This window comes from Octodon degus, unplaced genomic scaffold (assembly GCF_000260255.1).
Source record: "Octodon degus isolate 3935 unplaced genomic scaffold, OctDeg1.0 scaffold00002, whole genome shotgun sequence".
Taxonomy (NCBI): Eukaryota; Metazoa; Chordata; class Mammalia; order Rodentia; family Octodontidae; genus Octodon; species Octodon degus.
Genome location: NW_004524578.1, coordinates 19,038,177 through 19,058,706, shown reverse-complemented (window position 1 = coordinate 19,058,706; position 20,530 = coordinate 19,038,177). Strand labels below are relative to the sequence as shown.

At 42.2% G+C, this 20,530-nt stretch overlaps 1 protein-coding gene and 2 pseudogenes across 1 annotated transcript in view; 2 read left to right on the top strand and 1 right to left on the bottom strand.

Moving 5' to 3' along the window:
• The window catches only part of Ticrr (TOPBP1 interacting checkpoint and replication regulator), a 48,902-nt gene that overhangs the window by 3,847 nt on the left and 24,525 nt on the right, over positions 1–20,530 (bottom strand). The window contains 12 exon segments of the mRNA XM_004623293.2: positions 1,802–1,959; positions 2,632–2,766; positions 4,156–4,217; positions 6,510–6,600; positions 11,541–11,702; positions 14,669–14,726; positions 16,105–16,201; positions 18,056–18,304; positions 18,440–18,519; positions 18,613–18,706; positions 18,984–19,084; positions 20,103–20,254. Coding sequence (XP_004623350.1) covers positions 1,802–1,959; positions 2,632–2,766; positions 4,156–4,217; positions 6,510–6,600; positions 11,541–11,702; positions 14,669–14,726; positions 16,105–16,201; positions 18,056–18,304; positions 18,440–18,519; positions 18,613–18,706; positions 18,984–19,084; positions 20,103–20,254 — 1,439 coding nt within the window.
• On the top strand, positions 1,317–1,559 carry LOC105741893 (annotated as a pseudogene).
• Positions 16,746–17,138, top strand: LOC105741529 (annotated as a pseudogene).

The window sequence follows — 20,530 nt, the reverse complement described above, 5'->3', positions numbered from 1 at the left end:
GCAGCTCTCCCCTCTCCTCAGACAAAACAGCTACTGCTCACCTTTGCTGAAAGCAGTCCCCGAAGCCACCTAGCTGCTCTCGGCTCCCGTCAGCCTGTGTGTGCTGCACACCTACTGTGTGTAGATGCTGGGTGGCCACAGCTGCAACACTGCCCACTGAAATGCCCTTCCTCCTCACAAATGACGTAGGAAAATTCCCACCAAGAAGTCAAACACCCATCTTTTCTGCAGCCTTACTGGATCATCCCAAGGGAATCAAAGTCTGGCTGGCATCTCGAGTTCAGTGAGAGAGCGACAGGCGAGACCAGTGCGGCCAGTGCAGTGACAGGGCTGGGCCGTGTAACACACTGGGGCGGGGGAAGAAGTGCTAGCAAATCGAGTGTTCAAGAATGGGCGTCAGCAGGGGAAGGAGAGGCTGGAGAGTGGGGCAGGAGGACTTGAGGCACAGAACGCAGAAGCGGCAGAGGCACGGATGCGGAAAGCGGCAGCTGTGGGCAGGATGGTACTCGGCCTGCTGTTGCTGGGCAGGATGCCACAGTGGGGAGGGGGAAGGCCCGCCAGCTGGGCAGGGACCTAATCATGGAGGGCCCTGCCTGTCCAGGAGACAAGACTGACTGTGGTCATGTAACCTGTGGGCTCCAAACCTTTCCCCAGAGCTCTGTGTGCCCTCCTAACCTGGCCACAGTTTAAATGACTACTTTTGCACTTTATGAAACTTTAGAAACTTGGCTTTAGCAGGTAAACTCAGTGCCTTAAACAAAGCAAAATCAGATGAGTATTTCAGAAAGATAATTCTGTCCTCTGGATGGCAAGTGGATTTGGGAGAGAAAAGGCTGTTAAAATGTTCCAGGTGGAGCTTAATAATGAAGAAGTTTCAGGGATGAACACACAGGTGGGTACCAGAACTAGTGTGTCATAACCCAGGCAGGACTGGAGTGAGGAGCCTTGCCCTAGGAGATGGAGCAGTCAAGGGTGACCCCCAGGTTTCTAACACAGGTGCAGACAGAGGGGCACTTGAATGAGAATGGAGGACTGGGGCACACTGCAGAGGCATACACGTAGTGCGTAACACAGCTCAAGTCAAAAGAGCAGCCCTATCTCCTCCCCACCACTGTGGCTATGCTTAAGTTCCCATATGCTTAAGAATCACCTATGTAGGGCTCTTTGCAAGGGTATCTGGAAGTAATCTGCACCCGCCAGCAGCTGCAGTAACTACAGTTTCTTTTTTTCTTTGTGGCAGAGCTGGGGATTAAACTCAGGCCCTACTGAGCCATCTCCCCGGCCCCAGTAACTACAGTTTCAACTTCAGCTCCACGATGTTTCCCTTGGCCAAAAACGCATTAGGTTGTTTTCTAGTTCGAAGTATTCAACAAATGGCAGCAAGGCAGAGCCATAAGAAACGTACACCTGATTTCCATTAGAAATATGGTAATGCTCTATTAGTTGGCAGAGCCACATTTTGTATTGCTGCATGGACCTATTCAGCAACACAAATTGGAATAAAATGGAACTGTTCCCCTGTTGGCAGAGTCACCCCCAAGGAATGGAGAGATCAGTAATCATGCCGGCTGGTATGATACAGCTAAATTATTTCTAAATGAAATCATAATTGATGCCAAGTAAAAGCGCTATGTATCCATTAAAATATGGCCTACTGAAAAAATAAAGTACAATTGGAATGAACCTTCAAAAAAAAAAAATCACCTACGTGGCTAAACCCAGCCACCTCAGATGTTATCTACAGGCACCTGCTTTCTTGGCAGCCTCACTGTACCTTCTAATCATTTTAGGAACCGTATACCTGATAAGCTTCAGGTGTCTCAGAGCTCAGCTTGCTTCTTGACAGCCTTTTAATTCGGGCCGAACCCTTCTCTGAGGGGCTGACCATTTCAGACACTGCTCCAAAAAGAAGGCTCTTGGGAGACCGAATACTTTGAATTGGAGAATTTTCTCTTTGTTCTGCAAGTCAAAGACAGCAACAATACTTAATTACTTCTCAACCTCCATCCTCTCAACACATAGGAAGCTAGTCTGTATAAAAAGACAGTCTTTAGAGGGAAAATTATTAGGTGGGGGAATATTGCAGATTATGTCAGCCACGGCAATGGCTGCTGCCTTCTTAAACTTTTGTTTGTTTGTTTTGGTGGAACTGGGGATTGAACTCAAGCCCTTAAGTGCTCATTCTACTGAGCCATCTCCCGGGCCCCTGCCTTCTTAAATTTTAAATAAGACTACAAATTGATCCCAGGTCCTATGCTGGAAAATCTGGGCAACTGAAGTAATTTTTAAGTGTTAAAAAAACACATATCAGCCAGTCTCATCATGGATAAAAGAACAACATACAAACAGGTGTGACCTTTTATACGGGGATATTTGTGTCGAGGGCTTGTCTATGCAGTGGGACTTGTGGATAACTTCCCATTGAAAGAATGGACTACTTATAACAGCGTGGACAGGCAGCCATAGGAATCAAAGGGATGACTGAACACACAGGCCGAGGCTGCTATCATCGCCTGGACCTCCACAGTGCACGCACTCTTTTGCTCCAAAGTCAAAAGGGAAAACGTCAGATTGCAAAGACACTTCCCACCAAGTCAGTGCGGACTTGTGAACAGAGATGGGCCCTGTTACCTGACTTGTTCTGCTGGAATGAATGGACTCTCTGCACGCTTCGAGACTTTGGCTGAGACACAGAGTAGAAGGAACCAGAATTTGTTCTGCTAAATGATAACTGCTTGATTCGAGGACTTCGTCTCAAACTTATTTCTGCAAAATAAGAACCAGTTAGTAACCAGGGAGAATTATAATCCTGACATCTCATGTTGTCAAAAATAGGCAAAATGCATGTACTACCCCATGTAAGATGCAATCTGCCAGCAGCTTTGATATTTCTGAAGTGCCTCTTAGAAAGATAAGAGGGAGCTGGGTGCAGTGGCACAGTGTTCTGAGAACTGAGGCAGAAAGACCTCACATTTGATACCTGGGCAACTTAGTGAGATCCTCTTTCAAAATAAGAAAAAGGGGCCGCAGATATTGAACAGAGGCACAATGCCTGCCTGGCAAGGGCAACGACCTGAGTTTGATCCCTGGATCCAAAAAAGAAAAGGGCTAGGGATGTAGCTAGGTGCAACCAGGGATGAGACCTGGGTTCAATCCCTAGTACTAAAGAAGGTAGAAGAAAAAGCAAAGCTAAGAGGAGTTTGACATGTGGTTTCCACAGGACATTAAAAAACTTACTGAGCTGATAGACCTGACCTTCAGGAGTCTCACAATCTGCCACCTGTGTGCGTCACACAGGGTGAAACATGTCACACGTACTGGTGGCAGACTGTGAGACTCCTGAGGGTCACAGTCTACCCAGCTTTCATATGTACACAGCACATGCATTTGTACAGAAGTGGTACTAGTAATGTGTTAACAGTTTTTTTCTTTTTTTCCCCAGAACTGGGGATTGAACTCAGGCCCTTGCGCTTGCCAGGGAAGTGCTTATTCCACTGAGCCATCTCCCAGGCCCCTGTTAGCAGTATTTCGTAGTGGAATTATCAGATAACTTTAAAAAATTTGTCTTTTCTATATATTCTGTAATTTTTCTTCAACAAACATGAATTATTTGAGCAATGAAATAAAGAAGTTAAGTTTTTGAAAACCCTTCTTGTCTTGTACAGTTGGGAAAATAGGTACATGACACATGCCTGGCTCTGTACTTTTAAATAAGCCACAGTATTCTGTATAATAGCACTTTAACCCTTACACTGAACATTTTTGTTATGTAAACATATTTCTTCCCCAATAATTCTCTCTATAAATTCTATTTATTTTATTTATTTTTTTCCAAATTTATTTATTTTATTTATTTGTGTGTGTGTGTGGCCAGCTCAGCCCACCTGGGGGCGGGGCTGGCATGTGGTACTGGGGGATTGAACCGCGGTCCCTGTGCTTTGCTAATAGGTGCTTTAGACCACTGAGCCATCTCACCAGCCCCTATAAATTCTATTTAAAAGAACATTTTCATATAGCAACAGAGCATCACCAAGAACCTGAAGTCATGAGAACTGCTGTAAACTACCTGAGCCTACGCAGAGAGACAGTGCAAGTGCAGAATGGCTCTCGCAGAAGTCAGGCACAAGACAAAAGGTCACAGTAGCCAATACTTACCATCTTGTCCTTTTTCAGGGGACTCTTCAACAACATTGATGTCAGGACCAGGATCCGAGGACCTTGAAGAACCAGTAAAATGACTCATCACTCAAAGTCAATACAGGTAAAGCCAGAGACAGGGCTCAGCAGACTAAGCACCTGCTTAGGCAAGCACAGGGGCCAGGGTTCAATCCCTGGCACCACAGGCCGTGCCCGGGCCAGCCCCCATGCGTGCTGGGTCAGGCGCCTGAGTCCAGGTGTGGTGGCACATGCCTGTAATCCCTGCTCTGGGGAGGCTGAAAACAGGAGGATCACTTCAAATTTGAGCTGCATAGTGAGACCCGGTACCAAATACGGGAAAAAAAATAAATAAGTAAATAAAATAAAGAAAAATAAAGCCAGAAACAGCTTCTCATCTAACAAGGAAACAAAGACCAGAGTCTAATAATATCAGCACTGGTAAGCTTTCTCATAATTATTATTATTATTATTTTTTTTTTTGCAGGACTGGGGGTTGAACTCAGGACCCTGCGCTTGCCAGGAAAGCACTTATACTACTGAGCTATCTCTCTGGCCCCTATGTCTTTATTTTTATTTTATTTTATTTTGTGGAACTGGGGATTGAACTCAGGCCCCTGAGCTTGCCAGGCAAGCGCTTATTCTACTGAGCCATTTCCCTGGTCCCCTAATGTTTTTATTTTTCAGGTAGAGTTTCATCACTTAGTTCAGACTGGCCTTAAACTCACTCAGCAATCCTCTTGCCTCAGCTTCCCAAGTGCTAGCATTACCGGCATGCTTACTATTGCTTATTCATATTTTGGTGCTGAGGGCCTTGCACAGCCCCATATATGATTACTATTAAGGGTGAGATGGTTAGAAAGCTTCTGTCAGAAAATCATTTTACAACTTCAAATATTATTTTCACACAAATACTTTTAATTCCATAATGTATTAAAATTAATCAAATTTTTATTTATTTGTATGTATTTAATACAGGGTCTACAGGGTCTCATTACATAGACTGGACTTGTAGTGATCCTCCTGTTTTCAGCCTCCCCGAGTACTGGGCTTACAGGAATGCGCATGCCACTACGTCCAGCCTCAGTATGCCTGGTGGCAGGGCTGGCATGCAAATTTTTAAAAGCTTTAATTTCTGGCAATTTGGCAAGGACCCACCGACTTCACTTCTCAAATTTTATTGGATAAGTCTTGTACCGAGAATCAAATTTATAACCTCAAGCTTGCCAGGCAGGTGTTGTGTTACTGAGCCATATCCTTGGCCCTATCCTATAAATCTTCCTAAATATGGGGCTGTGAGGTCCTGAGTTTGATTCCTGGTACCAAAAAAGAAACAATACATTCCTAAGTGTATAAAATTTATATATAGATGAGGCCCACAGGGAGTTGTGACAAGATGGAGTTGACACAACTGTTCTAATGCCCTGTGTGCTCTGTGAAAAACAGAAGATGAACCTAAAGGAGGCAGCCTGGCTCAGACCTTGGACCCAGGAAAGAAGAGCAGTGGGCTTCCCTGCATTTTTGTTCTGTTGCAATCATCCTGACTTTATACTAGTGGAGATGACAACATAAATGTGCCATAGGTGCAGACCAGAAACATCCCAGGAGAGCCAGATCTCCAAGTGGAGAACCAGGGGCAGCCAGTCGCACCAAACATTTGCATAGTAAGTCCCTGCTCCAACCAGCATCCCAGGGGAAAGAATGCAGCCCCACCTGCAGCTCTGCAAGAAATGGCCCAAGCAGGGTGCTGGGCTCCAGCCCGCCTGGCAGGTCTGAGAACACACCTTTCCCCCATCAGTAGGTGCATGTGTTTAAAAACTGGGGGAGAGCTAGGGGCCTAGCATAGTGCCTGCCTGGCAAGTGCAAGGTCCTGAATCTGATCCCTAGTACTCCCCCAAAATAAAACAAAATAAAATTAAGTTAAAAAAAAACCCAAAAAACTGGGGGAGCCAGGTGTGGCGACACACATGTGTAATCATAGCATTCAAGAGGCTGAGGCAGGAGGATCATTGCGAGTTCAAGATCAGCCTGGGTTACAAAGTGAGCTCAAAGCCAGCCTGAGCTGCATAGTAAGATCCTGTCTCAAAAAGACAAAAATAAAAAAAGTTGGGGGAAATCCATTCAGTGGATTAACACTTGGCAATAAAAAAAGTCAAACTACTGATACAACATGTATAAATCTCAAAATAATTATACTAAGTGAAAAGCCTGGATAAGAACAAATTCGGCACGGTTCTCCTGAACCGTGTTTAGGCAACATTCTGTAATTATAAGCATTAAGTATGAGGTCACCAGAAGGCAAACAGTGGCCGGAGATGATCAAGGTGCTGGGCCCCGGATGAGAAAGTCCTCACCTGCCCTTGATCTGTCTGTGCAGGAGCCTCCTTGAGATTTGCTTATGGACTGGAGTCTCAGCCACACTCTTGGTCAGCAGCTTGTGATAACCTACAATTTGATAAAAACAGCTTCAACTACACATTTCATTTAACCTTCTCCGGCAGTAGCATTATCACCTAGCTGGAGCACCATGCTCACAGGACTTAAGGCAGAAGAGTTTTCAGCACTATTAGAGATTCAGTGATGGCATAAGCCCATGGAAAGTGCAGCACATTTATTTCTCTAAAAAACACCCTGAGAAAATGAAAATGACTTGTTAGCTGGTTCTGGTACTGAACATTAAATGAAATAAAATATATAAAAATGATGACAAGCCATGCAAGGGTTATTAATATAAATCTACCTGGCACAGTACTCCCAATTGGGTCAGCTGAGCTACTCAAAGGAGGATGCTTCAGAGTAAGTTAAATGACCACTAAGAGGAGTGAGGTCAGCGGGGATGATGCAATGAGGACCTCAGAGAAAAGGAATGATTCCATTAAAGGAACAAAACCACCAAGCAAACATGGCAAAGCAGCCATTTTGGGACTCTAGAGATTTGTGGGCTAGTCAAACAGCTCAGCGGATTAAAGTGCCTGCAAGTAGGTGCAGGGGCCAGGGGCTGGGGGTGGGGAGGGGGTGTGTTTGATCCCTGGGCCTGCTGTGCCGGCCCTATCCCCAGGCACGCTGAGACAGCAACTGAGACTGGGCACGTGCGGTGACAAACGCCTGTGATCCCAGCTTTGGGGAGGCTGTAAACAGGCCGATCACAGAGTCCAACCTAGTAATGAGACCCTGAACACCCTGTAGACCCTTCCCTAAGATAAAATAAATAAATAAAACCCTAAGGGGGGTAGGGAAGAAAAAAGATTAGCTATAGGTTTCCAACAACACAGGAGTATTTGTTCAAGAAAAGTAGCTGGATCTTTCATAAGTAGCTTTGCAGAACTGTGAGCCTCCCAACTCAGTGGTCACTCTGAAAACCAGCAGCCTCAGGGTGTGACGGAATGGCCCAGAGCTCCTCCACACTCCCACGCCAGGTAACTGGCACCACCTGACCTGCCTGGCAGTTCCCTGGGAAATCCTGCTCCCAAGACTCAGCTCTGCTTGACCAACTCGTAACTCTTCCAGTGCAAAGCACCTTTTCCCTGGGAGCATGTACTAAAATCCTAAACATCAAAGCTGCCTGAGGTGGTGATGACTAACATATGGGAGGGAAGTTTTATACCTAAAAATTATTCAGAAATGAAGAAGGAAGTACACTGGTATATTCAACTATTCTTATGCTCTGAGATTTAGAAGAAACCCCAGACATTGGAATTACTTGTCAAAAATACCTAAGTGGCTTTGCTAAATTGGTTCCAAGAATGTATGAAACCAAGGAAAAAGAATTTTTAAGATTCAGGAAAATAATGCATGAACAAAATGAGCATATTAGTACTATAATGCAATTATAAAAGGACTGGGTATGGTGGTGCATACCTGTAAGCTCAGCACTTGGGAGGCTGAGGCAGGAGTTTAGGCTAGCCTGAACTATGCAGCAAGACCTTGTCTCAAAAAAATAAAAAGGAACCAAACAGTAATTCTGGAGCTAAGAAGTACGATGACTGTTTCGTTTTTAAGGGCTGAGGTCATCCTACATGCTAAGCACACACTACCACTGAGCTACAACCTGAGCCCCCAAAGCAGACAATAACTGAAACACGAATTCACTAGAGTTCATTCTCAAATTTGTACAGATAGAAGAATCAGTAAACTCAAAAATAAGGCAATCGGTAATCATGCAATCTGAACAGAAGGTCAAAGGAACCGAGAAAAGGGAACAAACCCTGAGGGTCATGTGGACACCTTCAGGATACAGCTGTATTTTGGCGGGAAGTCCCAGAAGGAGACACAAAGCGACAGAAACACTTTTTGAAGAAATGGTTGGAAAAAAAATAAGAATAAAAAAGTTACTATCTTTAGGAGCTGGGGAGATAGCTCAGTAGTATAAGTGCTTGCTTGGTAAGCACAAGGGCCTGATTTCAATCCCCGGTTCTGCCACAAAAAAAGAAATAAAAAGAAATGGTTGGAAACCTCCTACATCTAATGAAAGACTTCATTTCACACATCAAAGTGAGTTCCAAGAGGTATAATTTAGAGGTTCGCACGCGATCATTATGGTCAAATCATCAAAACCCAAAGACAAAGAGAGAATCTTGAAAGCAACAGAAGGCAGTGGATGACATCTTTCAAGTCCTGAAAGGAAAAATGTAGTCCATAAAAATTATACATCCTTCAAGAATAAAACTGAAGCCAGGCGTGGTGGCACATGCCTGTAAATCCCAGCACTCGGGAGGCTAAGGCAGGAAGACTGCTGCAAGATGAGACCAGACTAGGTTACAAAGTGAGTTGAAGGCCAGCCTGAACTGCATAGTGAAACCCTATCATAAATGACAAGCAAATGAAGAAGAGAAGAAGGAGGGAGGGGGAGGGATAGGAGCAGGGGGGAGAAGGGAGAGGGGAGAGGGGAGGGGGAAAAGAAGGAGGAGGAGGAGGAGGAGGAGGAGGAGGAGGGAAGAAGGAGAAGATGATGAAGTAGTAGTAGTAGTAGTAGTGAGACATTCTTGCAAAAAGGAAAGCAGACACGGCATTCGGAGGAAAGGTAGGAGTGCTTTACGCTCCACTGAAAGGATATTAGACAGCCATGAAGAGAGGTAAAGGGCCTGCAAAGTAACGCACGGGGTAATACAGAAGCCATTAGTATTGTGGCATTTTTTATTACAACTTTTTTTTAAAAAAATGTATTCAGTACAGCGTCTGCAGGGTCTCACTGTGTAGACTGGACTCGTTGTGATTCTCCTGCTTTCAGCCTCCCAAGCACTGGGATTACAGGCGTGTGCCACCATGCTCTGCTGGGGACTGAACCCAGGCCACTGCACTCTGTCTAAACAGGTGCTTTAATCTGCTTAGCTATTTGGCTGGCCCTTAAAACTCTTTTTTTTTTTCCTTTATGATTTAAAATGCAAAGGCACAAAGCAGTAATTATAAATCTCTATTATGGCCACAAAATGTTTAAGGATGTAATCTATAACATAACAATGTAAAAAGGAGAGGGAAAGAAATAATATGTAGTAACAAAATGTTTGGGTGCTACTGCTGACTTTTTTTTTTTTTTTTTGAGACTCATTTGGTTTTATGCAAAGTAGATTGCTGTAGTATGTTAATTGTGACCTCCAACCACTAAGATAGTTACTACAAAATATACAAAAATGTAAATCAAAATGGTACTCTACAAAAAATTAGCCAACAACACAAAGGGCAGTAGTGGAGGAGCTAAGGAACAAAAGCCATAAAATGGACAGAGAGCAAATATAAAAATGGCAGACAGTATTCTTAACCAATAACTACATTAAATTATGAATGGCTTAATACTGCAACAAGAAAGCAAAAACTTGTGAAAGGATTAAGAAAATACGATCCAAGTACATGCTATCCACTGGAGACTCAATTTAGATACAAAAACAGTGACTGGGGCTGGGGATATAGCTCAGTGGCCCAGTGTCTGCCTGGCAAGTGGAAGGTTCTGAGTCTGATTTGCAGTACCAAAACCAAAATAACAAAAAAGCCCACAGAGGTTAAAAGTATAAAGATAGCGAAAGATATATGCTACATAAGAACTGGGTGGCATGGCTGGGGAGATAGCTCTGTGGCATAAATACCTGCCTGGCAAGCTCAAGGTCCTGAGTTTGATCCCTAGCACCAATAAAAAAGATAATATTATAAAGATAAAAAGGTCACATGTTAATAAAAAGTGCAGCAATTATAAACATACACACCCATCTAATAATGGAATTCCAAAATACACAAAGGTAAAACTGGCAGAACTATAATCACAATAGTTGGGAGATTTTAACATACATTCAGAAATTAGACAGATGAACAAATAATCAGGTGACTTGAACGACACAATAAGGTAACTAGAAAAGTACACAACACTTCCACCAGCAAGACCAGAACATATATTCTGAAGTACACATGGAACGCTCTCTAGGACAGACCCAGTATTAGGCCATAAAATAAATCTCAATACATTTCTTTCTCTATAGTGCCACAGGAACAAACCCAGGGTCTGGGGCATGCCAGGTAAGCACTCTACTGATAAACGACACCCCTGGCCTAAATCAATCAATCAATGAATCAATGAATCAATCAATCTTTCTTTTCTTTGAGAGAAAGGTAAAAAAAGAAAATAAAAATGATACAGTTTCAAAGCAGGATAAGAAGAAATTAACAATGGTTAATGTGTTGCATATTGTTGTCTTCAAAGCAGTTGCTCAGATTACAAGATGTAGGCATGCAAAATTAATCAACCAATATAAGCACAAATGGATCTTTTCAAAGGACTAAAAGAAATTAGTAGTACAATTATGTTAGCTATCATTCATACCCCCCCACAAATCTCAGTTTATTGAGACTGAAGTTATACTATATTCTGCAATACCAATGGAATGAAACTAGAAATCAATAGATGGAATTTGAGAAACACATGAATAAGATACGACAGTAACACAAACAACCAACAGGTCAAAGAAGAAATCACAAAGGATTAGAAATTTGAGGGGCCTGGAGAGATGGCTCAGTAGAATAAACGCTTCCCTGGCAAGCGCAAGCACCTGAGTTCAATCCCTAGTTCCACCAAAAAAAAAAAAAAAAAGAAAAGAAAAGAAAGAAATTTGAGATGATGACCATGAAAACACAGATCTCAAACTTACAGGGTAGGGCAGTGCTTACAGGGGAACCTACAGCTGTAAATGCAGGCCTGTCACCTTCATCAGTAATAGGGAGAAGGAAATAAATGAAGGTGAGGATACAAAAACAGTAGAGAACAGTTCATATTCCTTAAATGACAGAACTTTTCCTTAGTTACACTGACTAAGAAAAAAAAGGGAAGACTAAATCAGGAGTCAGAGAGGGGACACCAGCACCAGGAAAGTTGTTACTGACAAGACCACGCCCTTCCTGGTTACCTGGAAATATAGTACTTTTGGTCTTCTTGATGCTGTCGCATTTATGGTCCAGACCTTCCAAGGCAGATACAGAATGACTTCTGGGCAGGCCTCGCTTTAGTGATCTCTTTGAAGGAGAAATCATTTCCTGGTTGAAGAGATTTCTTCGAACTTTGGTCACTTCTGAAAACATGGAGTGGAGGGTACAGGGAAAAAGAAAAGGGCAAACATTACATTCCATAAAACAGAGGAACTCTCATCCAGCCACAGAAGCTGCTTACCCAAACTACAGCTGGCTGCCACACCACGTATTCACATTTGTTAAGCTTTCCTCTAAGCCCTGTATGCTGGGAAGGTAAAGTTGGAGGACCACAAGTTCTAGCCTGAGCAACTTAACAGAGATGCAAGCACAAAAAATAAAACAAATTCATTAATAAAAAGGGCTGGGAATCTAGGTCATTGTGAAGGCCTCGGGCTCAACCTCCAATGTCTCAAACGAACACCTTGGATAGTACTGTCAAGGTGCCTTAAAATCATTTACTCTTCTAACTTCTGAAAGTCCTTGCATGTGACTGTGCACAAGGCAGGGATCCAACGGATTCCTCTGCGTGTGGACAGCCAGCCATTGCAGCAGTGCTTCAGCAAGACTACTCGTTCCCGAATGAGCTGTCTTTGTATCCTGCCTGAATAATCAGTTGCCCATAATAAACACTAGGGTATTAATTCTTCTTTAAACATTAGGTAGAACTTGGCAGTGAAGCCATCTAGTCCTCAGTATTTCTTTATGAGAAGCTTTTTGACAACAAATTCAATCTTTTTTATTTTTGGTACCAGAAACTGAATTCAGGACCTTGCGCTTGCCAGACAGGTGCTGTGTCACTAAGATATATCCCCACCCACACCAAGCAAGAACCCCTAATTCAATCTTTGTACTTATTATAGAGTCATTCTATTTCTTCTGAAGTCTGTTTTCAGTAGTTTGTGTCATTCTAGGAATTTGTAGCTAATCTACTGATGGATACTTGTTCAAAATTATTTCATCTATTACAAACTCATTTTGAATCCAACACGCAGGAGCTCTAGGCAGGTCTGCCTCTTTTGTTACAATAGAAGCTTTACTTGTAAAATAGAACTTTTTTTTTTTTTTTTGGCAGTACCAGGGATTGAACTCAGGACCAATATATTGTTGTTTTTTTTAAAAAAAATTATTTATTTATTTATTTATTTATGTCGTTTATTTTGCGTGTGTGGCCAGCTCAGCCCACCAGGGGGCGGGGCTGGCTGGCATGTGGTGCTGGGGGATTGAACCACGGTCCCTGTGCCCCGCTTAGCTTAGCTTGTTCTAAGTAGGTGCTTTAGACCACTGAGCCATCTCACCAGCCCCAGGACCAATATACTGTACTTGCCAGGCAGGCGCTTACATCACTGAGCTATATCCCCAGCCCTGAGCTAGGATTACAAGTGTGCACCACAACGCCCAGTCTCAATTGCCAGTCTTAGGGTGTCCTGGGGGCAGGGCTGGCATGGCAGGCCCAGGGATCAAGCCCCTGGCCCCTGCGCCTGCTTGCAGGTGCTTTAATCCGCTGAGCTATTTGGCTGGCCATAATTCTTATTATTATCTTTTTTTTTTTTTTTTTGTAGTACCAGGGATTGAACAAAGGACCCTGAGCCTTCCAAGCAAGCACTTATACTGTTTCTTTTCTCTTTTTTTTGGTGGAACCAGGGATTGAACTCAGCCTTTGCGCTTGCCAGGGAAGCACTTATTCCACTGAGCCATCTCCCCGGCCCCAAGCACTTATACCGAGCTATCTTCCTGGGCCCGGATGGCCATAATTCTTAAGTGGATAGCTAATTTAGTCATGGTCCTATTAATATATTCCAGTATTATATTTTTCCCATTTTTTACTGTATTAAATTCACCTCAGCTTTGAAAAACTGTTCTCTTCTTTTTGAGGTACTGGGGACTAAACCTGGGGTCTTTGCACTGAGCTGTTCCTGCATCCCTTTCCTTATGTTTTATTTTGAAACAGGATCTCACTACATTGTTTCCTATACTGGGCTTGAATTTGCGATCCTCCTGCTTCAGCCTTCCAGAATGTGAGGATCACAGGCGTGTGCCCCCATTCCCCGATGAGAAACGTCTTTTCAATTCTACAGCTTTCACTCTTCTGACTGCTTTACTAATTTAGATAATTTCAAAATCTGTCCCTGACTCAGGCTCAAAGTGAGGGAAAAACCGCTGCAAAGTGGATCAATTCTTAAAGCAGCCAGCAAAAGGGCTGCTTAACTGTAAGCAAAACAGCCTGCTGGAAGTGACTTTAAAATTCACCTGGGGTGAATTTAAGTTTGTGCAGCCATCAAAAATAATATAAACATTAACGTTTAGGACACCAATAACACAAACCAAAGTTTGAAAAGGTGGATTTTCTCTATCCCATTAGAAGAGTGCTTGTTATCTGACTTATGCTGTCTGTGAAACTAATTTATGAAAGCCTAAAAGCCAAAATTGATGCTATTTTCTATTTGCATTTTAAAAATTTACTATTTACAGAAAATATGTAAAAATACAACAATCCTGCATCACTAAAATTTACTGTGACATTTGTTTCTTGCCTCCACTTCTCTGTGTACAGTTTGCCTGACCCTGGGGAATTGAGTGGTGGCCTTCAGAGTTCTGTGCCCACTTGGCAGCATGACCTAAGAACGAGGACATTCTCCTGGACAATCCTGACGTCATTATACAGGCGCAATGTGCTGCCAGCATGCAGTCCTTTCTCTAATTTCTGGCTCAATAATGCAGCGTTTTTCCTTTCTAAATTAGAGATCCAGGCAGGAATCATGGAGTGATTAAGACGCTTGCTTCAACTCCTTTCATCTAAAGCAGCTCCACTGCTTCTCTGCTTTGCTCTTTGGCCTTCACGAAAATGATATTTTTAAAGATCTCTGACTAGCAATTTTGTACAATGCAGTATTTTTGAGACCATATGAGTATGTAATCCCACTAAGGCATGGAATTTGGACATACTTTATTAACCAACAATGACATAACGCTATAGTTTATAATTGAATGCAGCTGCTTAAATACATGAACTCAAAATAAATTTGTCCTTCCAGCGAATCAGTCAAAACCCTGGGAAAACAAAGCATACCTTGTCCTGTGCCTTTTGCTGGGAGTGCAGGCTGCTGAGGGGCAGGGTGAGAGCTCTCCTGAAAAATAAGGAAGTGCTGTAAGCATTCATTTAAAAGAAAAAAGTTCTATATGAAACCCTTTAGTCCTTGCAGTTCACTCATAGATCCATAGTAGGAAAAATAAGACGTACTAGGGAGATATTCTTAGGAGAGGTTTTATTTATTTTTTATGTATTTGGTACAGGGTATCACTATGCAGCTCAGACTACTAGTGATCTTCCTGTTTACAGCCTCCGCAGTGCTGGGATTACAGGTGTGCACCACCACGCCTAGTCTCGATGGCTGGTACAGCATGTGGTGCCAGGAATCAAACCCCAGTTCCTACACTTGCCTAAGCAGGCACTCAGTCTGCTGCACTATCTTGGTGGCCCTTAAAAGTCCTTTTCTAGGATGCAACCAAAGTCCGATTGTGATAGTAGATGGTTACTGTAATGTTAATTTTTCTTAACCAATTTAATGATTTTTGGGGCTGGGGAGATGGCTCAGTAGAATAAGCACTTGCCTGGCAAGCACAAGGGCTTGAGTTCAATCCCCAGTTCTGCCAAAAACTAAAAATAAAGATTTTTAATTAATTTATTTACTTCTAACTTACTTTTACCTTTGTCAGACTATTAGGCAAAATGACTAATCCCTTAACAAATTTATATTCATTCATAAAAATATTTAACACTACCTGAGCATTTCTAATCCAAAATCTGAAATCTAAACTGGCTAAAACACAAACTTTAAAAATGTTCCACACCTAGGTCGGTGATATAGCTCAGTGGACTAAGAGCTTGCTTAAGCAAGCACATGGGCCGGGGTTCAATCCCTGGCACCGTATGCCATGCTGGCCCCTCCCCCAGGGCACTGAGCTGGTGATGGAGTCCAGGCATGGTGACGCACACCTGTGATCCCCTCAGAAATCAGGGGGATCACTGTGAGTCCGAGCTGTGTAGTGAGACCCTGCACAAAAAAACAAAAACTACAAATTTTCCATACTACATACAAATAATCCAGAATCCAAAAACATCGCTGAAATCTAAAATACTTCTGGTCTCAGGTATTTCAGATAAAGGATACTCAATCTGTACCGTTTATACATTTCAATGCCCATTTCCTAAGAGTGAGAGTTTTCTTTTCTTTTGCTTTTTTTGACACAGGGTCTCACTATGTAGTCCAGGCTGGCCTCCGACTGATGGCCAACCTCTGCCTCAGCCTCCCGAGAGCCGGGATTACAGGGGTGTACCATGACGTCTAGTTTGCCTTTCATTTTTTTTTTTTTTTAAAGGACAGGTTTATTTAGCCCATAGTTTGTGAAAGTTTCAGTCCAAAGCCTTTCATTTTTATTAATAACGTTAACTCAGGATGGAAAGACCAACTTGGTGCCATTTCAAATTTATTGGAGAATACTTACATTTTTTGTAGTTCTCTTGGATACTTTGGGAATTTCAATTTGTCGGAGATTCTGTGAAACCTCTGCAAGACTTTTATGTCTTATTATTGCATTTTTCCTTTTAAAAATAGAAAGAAACTAGTCAAGACACACCAGACAGAAGTTACATACAGTTAAATTTGAATGGAACTAGCATTTTTCTTTTATTAATGTATTTGGTACAGAGTCTCACTATGCAGCTCAGACTCGTAGTGATCTTCCTGATTCCAGAGCTAGAATTATAGACAATCTTTGGGAACTAATACATGCAAAGGAATTAGTATATATTAATATAATTAAAGAGATATACTCAAAGGGCTGGAGAGATGGCTCCGTGGTCTAAAGCACCTACTTAGAACAAGCTTAGCAAAGCACAGGGACCGCAGTTCAATCCCCCAGCACCACATGCCAGCCAGCCCCACCCCCTGGTGGGCTGAGCTGGACACACACACACACACACACACACACACGTAAATAAATAAAAATTAAAAAAAAAAAGAGAGAGATACTCATAGTAGTGAGACCCTAAACACCTTGTAGACCCTTCCCTAAAATTAAAAAAAAAAAAAAAAAATAATAATAATAATAAAACCTTATTTAAATAAAAGTCAGAACTATTCAACATGGAGGTGGAGGTCAATAAACTGCAACTGATGTTCCAGAAAGCTTAATCTGGTCTGGATTATATTCAGGTTGGAATATGAAATCAAGTCTAATCATCATGACTCAGCAAGAAAGAAAAATCCAGTAACGCTCTTAAAGAAATTGTCAGCAATCAAGTCTCGATACCAAACTTTGTATGCACGTTTTAAACCTGTTGCTACTGAACAGAAAGAGACTAAGAGCTGCATTTATACTACTTTGAATAAGACTATGACCACAATAGAAGAACTACAAAAGCAAAGAGATGTGGCGCTGTTACCACTGACTGAAGAAGAAAAAACTGGAACAGAACAGTTAAAATCTCACATGCCACACTTATGAATAAATGGAATTGCAAAAGAGAACTCTAATGAAGAGATTAATTCCAGAGAAATATAAAAAGATGTCTTGTTAATAGTTCATGAGTATAGGTGGGGGAGTCAGAGGAGGAGCAGGAGGCTTGGTTTGAGTGAGTAGGGAGTGATTCCTTTCATAAGACAAGGATTAAGAAGGGCAGATATTACATTAATAAACTTCAGCCAAAGGGTGGAGTGGAAATAAAGATTTTGTAATTTTAATTAAGGAAGTCCCTTAATACTAATTTTGTATCCGTTTTCTTTTTGTATTATTGGGATAAGATATTCTGGCTTATCATAAAAGAGTTTGTATTCCCTGGCAAGCACAAGGGCCTGAGTTCAATTCCTAGTTCTGCAAAAAAATAAATAAATAAATAAATAAATAAAGAGTTTGTACATTTTAGTCTGTCATTGAGTGAATGAATGTACACTGGGAATTAAAGTATACTATAAGCAATAAACAAATAAATAAGTCAGTTGTCTTGGTATTGTCCTGGATTTATATCAAAACAAGTCACCACTAGCATTTCCAAAAATAACTATTAGAAATCCAGCTAGTTAATAGCCATGGAAAACATCCAAGGAAGATTGGAAAAGCGTGGCAGAGATACAGCTCAGAGGCACAAGCACCTGACTGGCAAGTGCAAGGTCCCAAGATTGATCCCCGTACCATTAAAAAAAAAGAAAATTGGAAAAGCTTAAGCTTATTTCATAAATGCCTCCTAGTTCCTAGAGACCCCTTGTGGAACTACAAAATCGTGACTGCATATTTCCTAGGAAGGAGTGTCAGATGCCACTCGGCAAGAACTCAGATAGTTGGCTTCTGTGAATCAGACTTAAGGGAGATCAGTAATTCAGTTACATAGACAAAGATAACAGACTATGTTTAAATGCACCCTTTGTCTGAACTGTATGACTGATAGGGCAAGTGACACCTGAGCGCTCACCTCTTCTTGGCTGATCTGGTCCGGAGCTGCTCCAGCTGGTCAGCTTCGGTGCTGCTAGACAATGATCTGTGAGCGGTTGACAGAAGAGGCTCGGAAAGAAGTGGGGATTTACTCTCTTGTGTCATAGAGTCATCACTGAAAAAGTCTGGAGGAAGGACCCCAGCCAGCTTCTCAGGAATCTCAAACCCAAGGCTGTTGTAAAGCTTCCCCAGCGTGTCTGGGATGGAGTCAATGTACCTGTGGATTAGACTGGTTAGGCACAGAACAGTAACCACCCCACACTTCTGTTGCTCTTCACTCAGCATGAGGGTCCTCAGCCCCACAACTCCAGACAAAATCTCTTAGAAAGCAGTGAGTAGCCACCAAACTTACAATTTCAAAATCTCTTCCAGAAAATGTGCCAAGTATGCTGGGTCCTCAGTTAGACACACTATGCGCAGGAAAGCTGTCACCTGAAGGACATTTTAGAAAATTACCACGTACCCTCTGCAGGAGCACTGAAAGCACTGGGGTCCGTTCCCAGCAGCACTAAGATATGTACTCACCTCTTCCACTACTTGCTCCATCTCATCTGGGTTTTCTAGTATGGAAGGGCACTGCAGACACGTCTCCAGACGAAGAAATACCTGAAGCTGGCACCTTGAGAGAAAAACACTCAGTCATGTCTAGGTTGACTGCCCATTAACTGAAAACTTTTGGCACACATGTATCTGTGTAAGAAATAATGACCAGTAAGAAGAGCCATCACTTTCTCTAATTACTGACGTGCTTGAAAGGTAAGTAAGTGACATGTGAGAACATCACAAAAGATCAACTAAGAAGCATCTCCAAGCAATTGGTGATCTTAGATTGCAACAAATGTTGGAGCTTTGTTTTAGAGCAAAATTTTAAAATTAAGTAAGTGGAAGTTACTTACTCTCTGACTTCATCTTCCTTATCCAGTTTTTTCCCCAGATTCTGTCGGAGACTTTTGCTAGTTTTTAAGAGGTCACTTTTTATATGATTCAGGCAGTTCACCTAGAAATACAAATTATTACATAGCAGGATACCCAAGTTACTTATCACTATTTCTAATTTCTTTCATGCTGACTACTGCCCCAAATAGGGAAATATATTTCCTTACACATTTCTCCTTTTCCTTCATTTGAATGAAAAACAGTGAAATTAATATTCTCTAATATCATGAAAAAGAACATGAGACACAGGATTCATGAGCATGTGGACATGGACAGGGCAATCTGTGGACTGAACTGACTTAACAGGAAGGTTCCATGAAATGCTCATGGAGAAGTGTAAATTTTTAAAAACCACTCCTGCTTACTTTAGGAGAAGCCCAGTTTTGCCAATCAACATGAACAAAAATAATGAAAACATAGCTTACAACCAAGTTTGCAGTACTGCCAGGCACTGCATCTAGGGAGTTTCAAGAATTACTTGGGGCTGGTTGAGATAGCTCAGTGTACTAAAGTGCCTGCTTAGGCAAGTGCAGGGACCGTGGTTCGATTCCTGGCACTGCCAGCCTCGCCCTCAGGGGGTGCTGAGCCAGCCAGAGTACAGGCATATGCCCGAGAAGTGGCATGTGCCTGTAATCTCAGTGCTGGGAGACTGAAAGCAGGAGGATCACTGAGTCTGTGCTACACAGTGAGACCCTGTAACAACCAAATACATTAAAAAAAAATAATAATAATTACACATGAACCCGAGTCTCAAGCCAAACTGTTTAAGAAAACAATAAATAAATAAATAAATGCTCTTAGTGATTGCGAAAGGCAGTGAGGGCTAGAAACCAATGACTTGATTTGTGCAGCTGCCATGCAGTTCAAATGAGCAGAACTTTGACAAGGTGAGACACGTGAACTTACCCCGCCCCAACACCCCTTTCTTTGTTTCCACCTTTCCAGGTCACCATGCCTGCCTTGTAGAGACCTGGAATTTTCCTCCTCTCTTGCTCATCCTATCATGTTTGGATCATGGACAGCACAACAGACATTTCCAAGACATGTGAACAAACCCACCAACACCTGGATTTTCTTACTTCTACTTCCTCGGTGCCTTTTGATTTTAGGAACACTTTGATAGTGGAGATCAAGTTCTGAGCACATGAATATAACATGATTTCTGTTGTGGCCACAGTCTTTTGGTAATTTTCATGTAGGTAGGATAGCAGCTCCTCCTCAGTTTTAAAATCTGTGGGGAAAAAAAAAAACAAACAAAAAACACCCTAAATTAATGGCCACATTCAACTTCTTATGTTATTTATGCCAGTGGTTGTCAGCTGGGGGAAGTTCTTGCCTCCTAGGATATCTGACTAGGTACTGCTGTGGTGGATTACTGTGCTCTAGGATTCCAACTATATTATACTATTGGGAAAGGAAAAAAACAATGGAGACAACAGAAAGTGGTTGCCCGGGATTAGGGAGAAGGGAAGGTGACTAGCTGGATCACCAACGATTTCTGATTTCT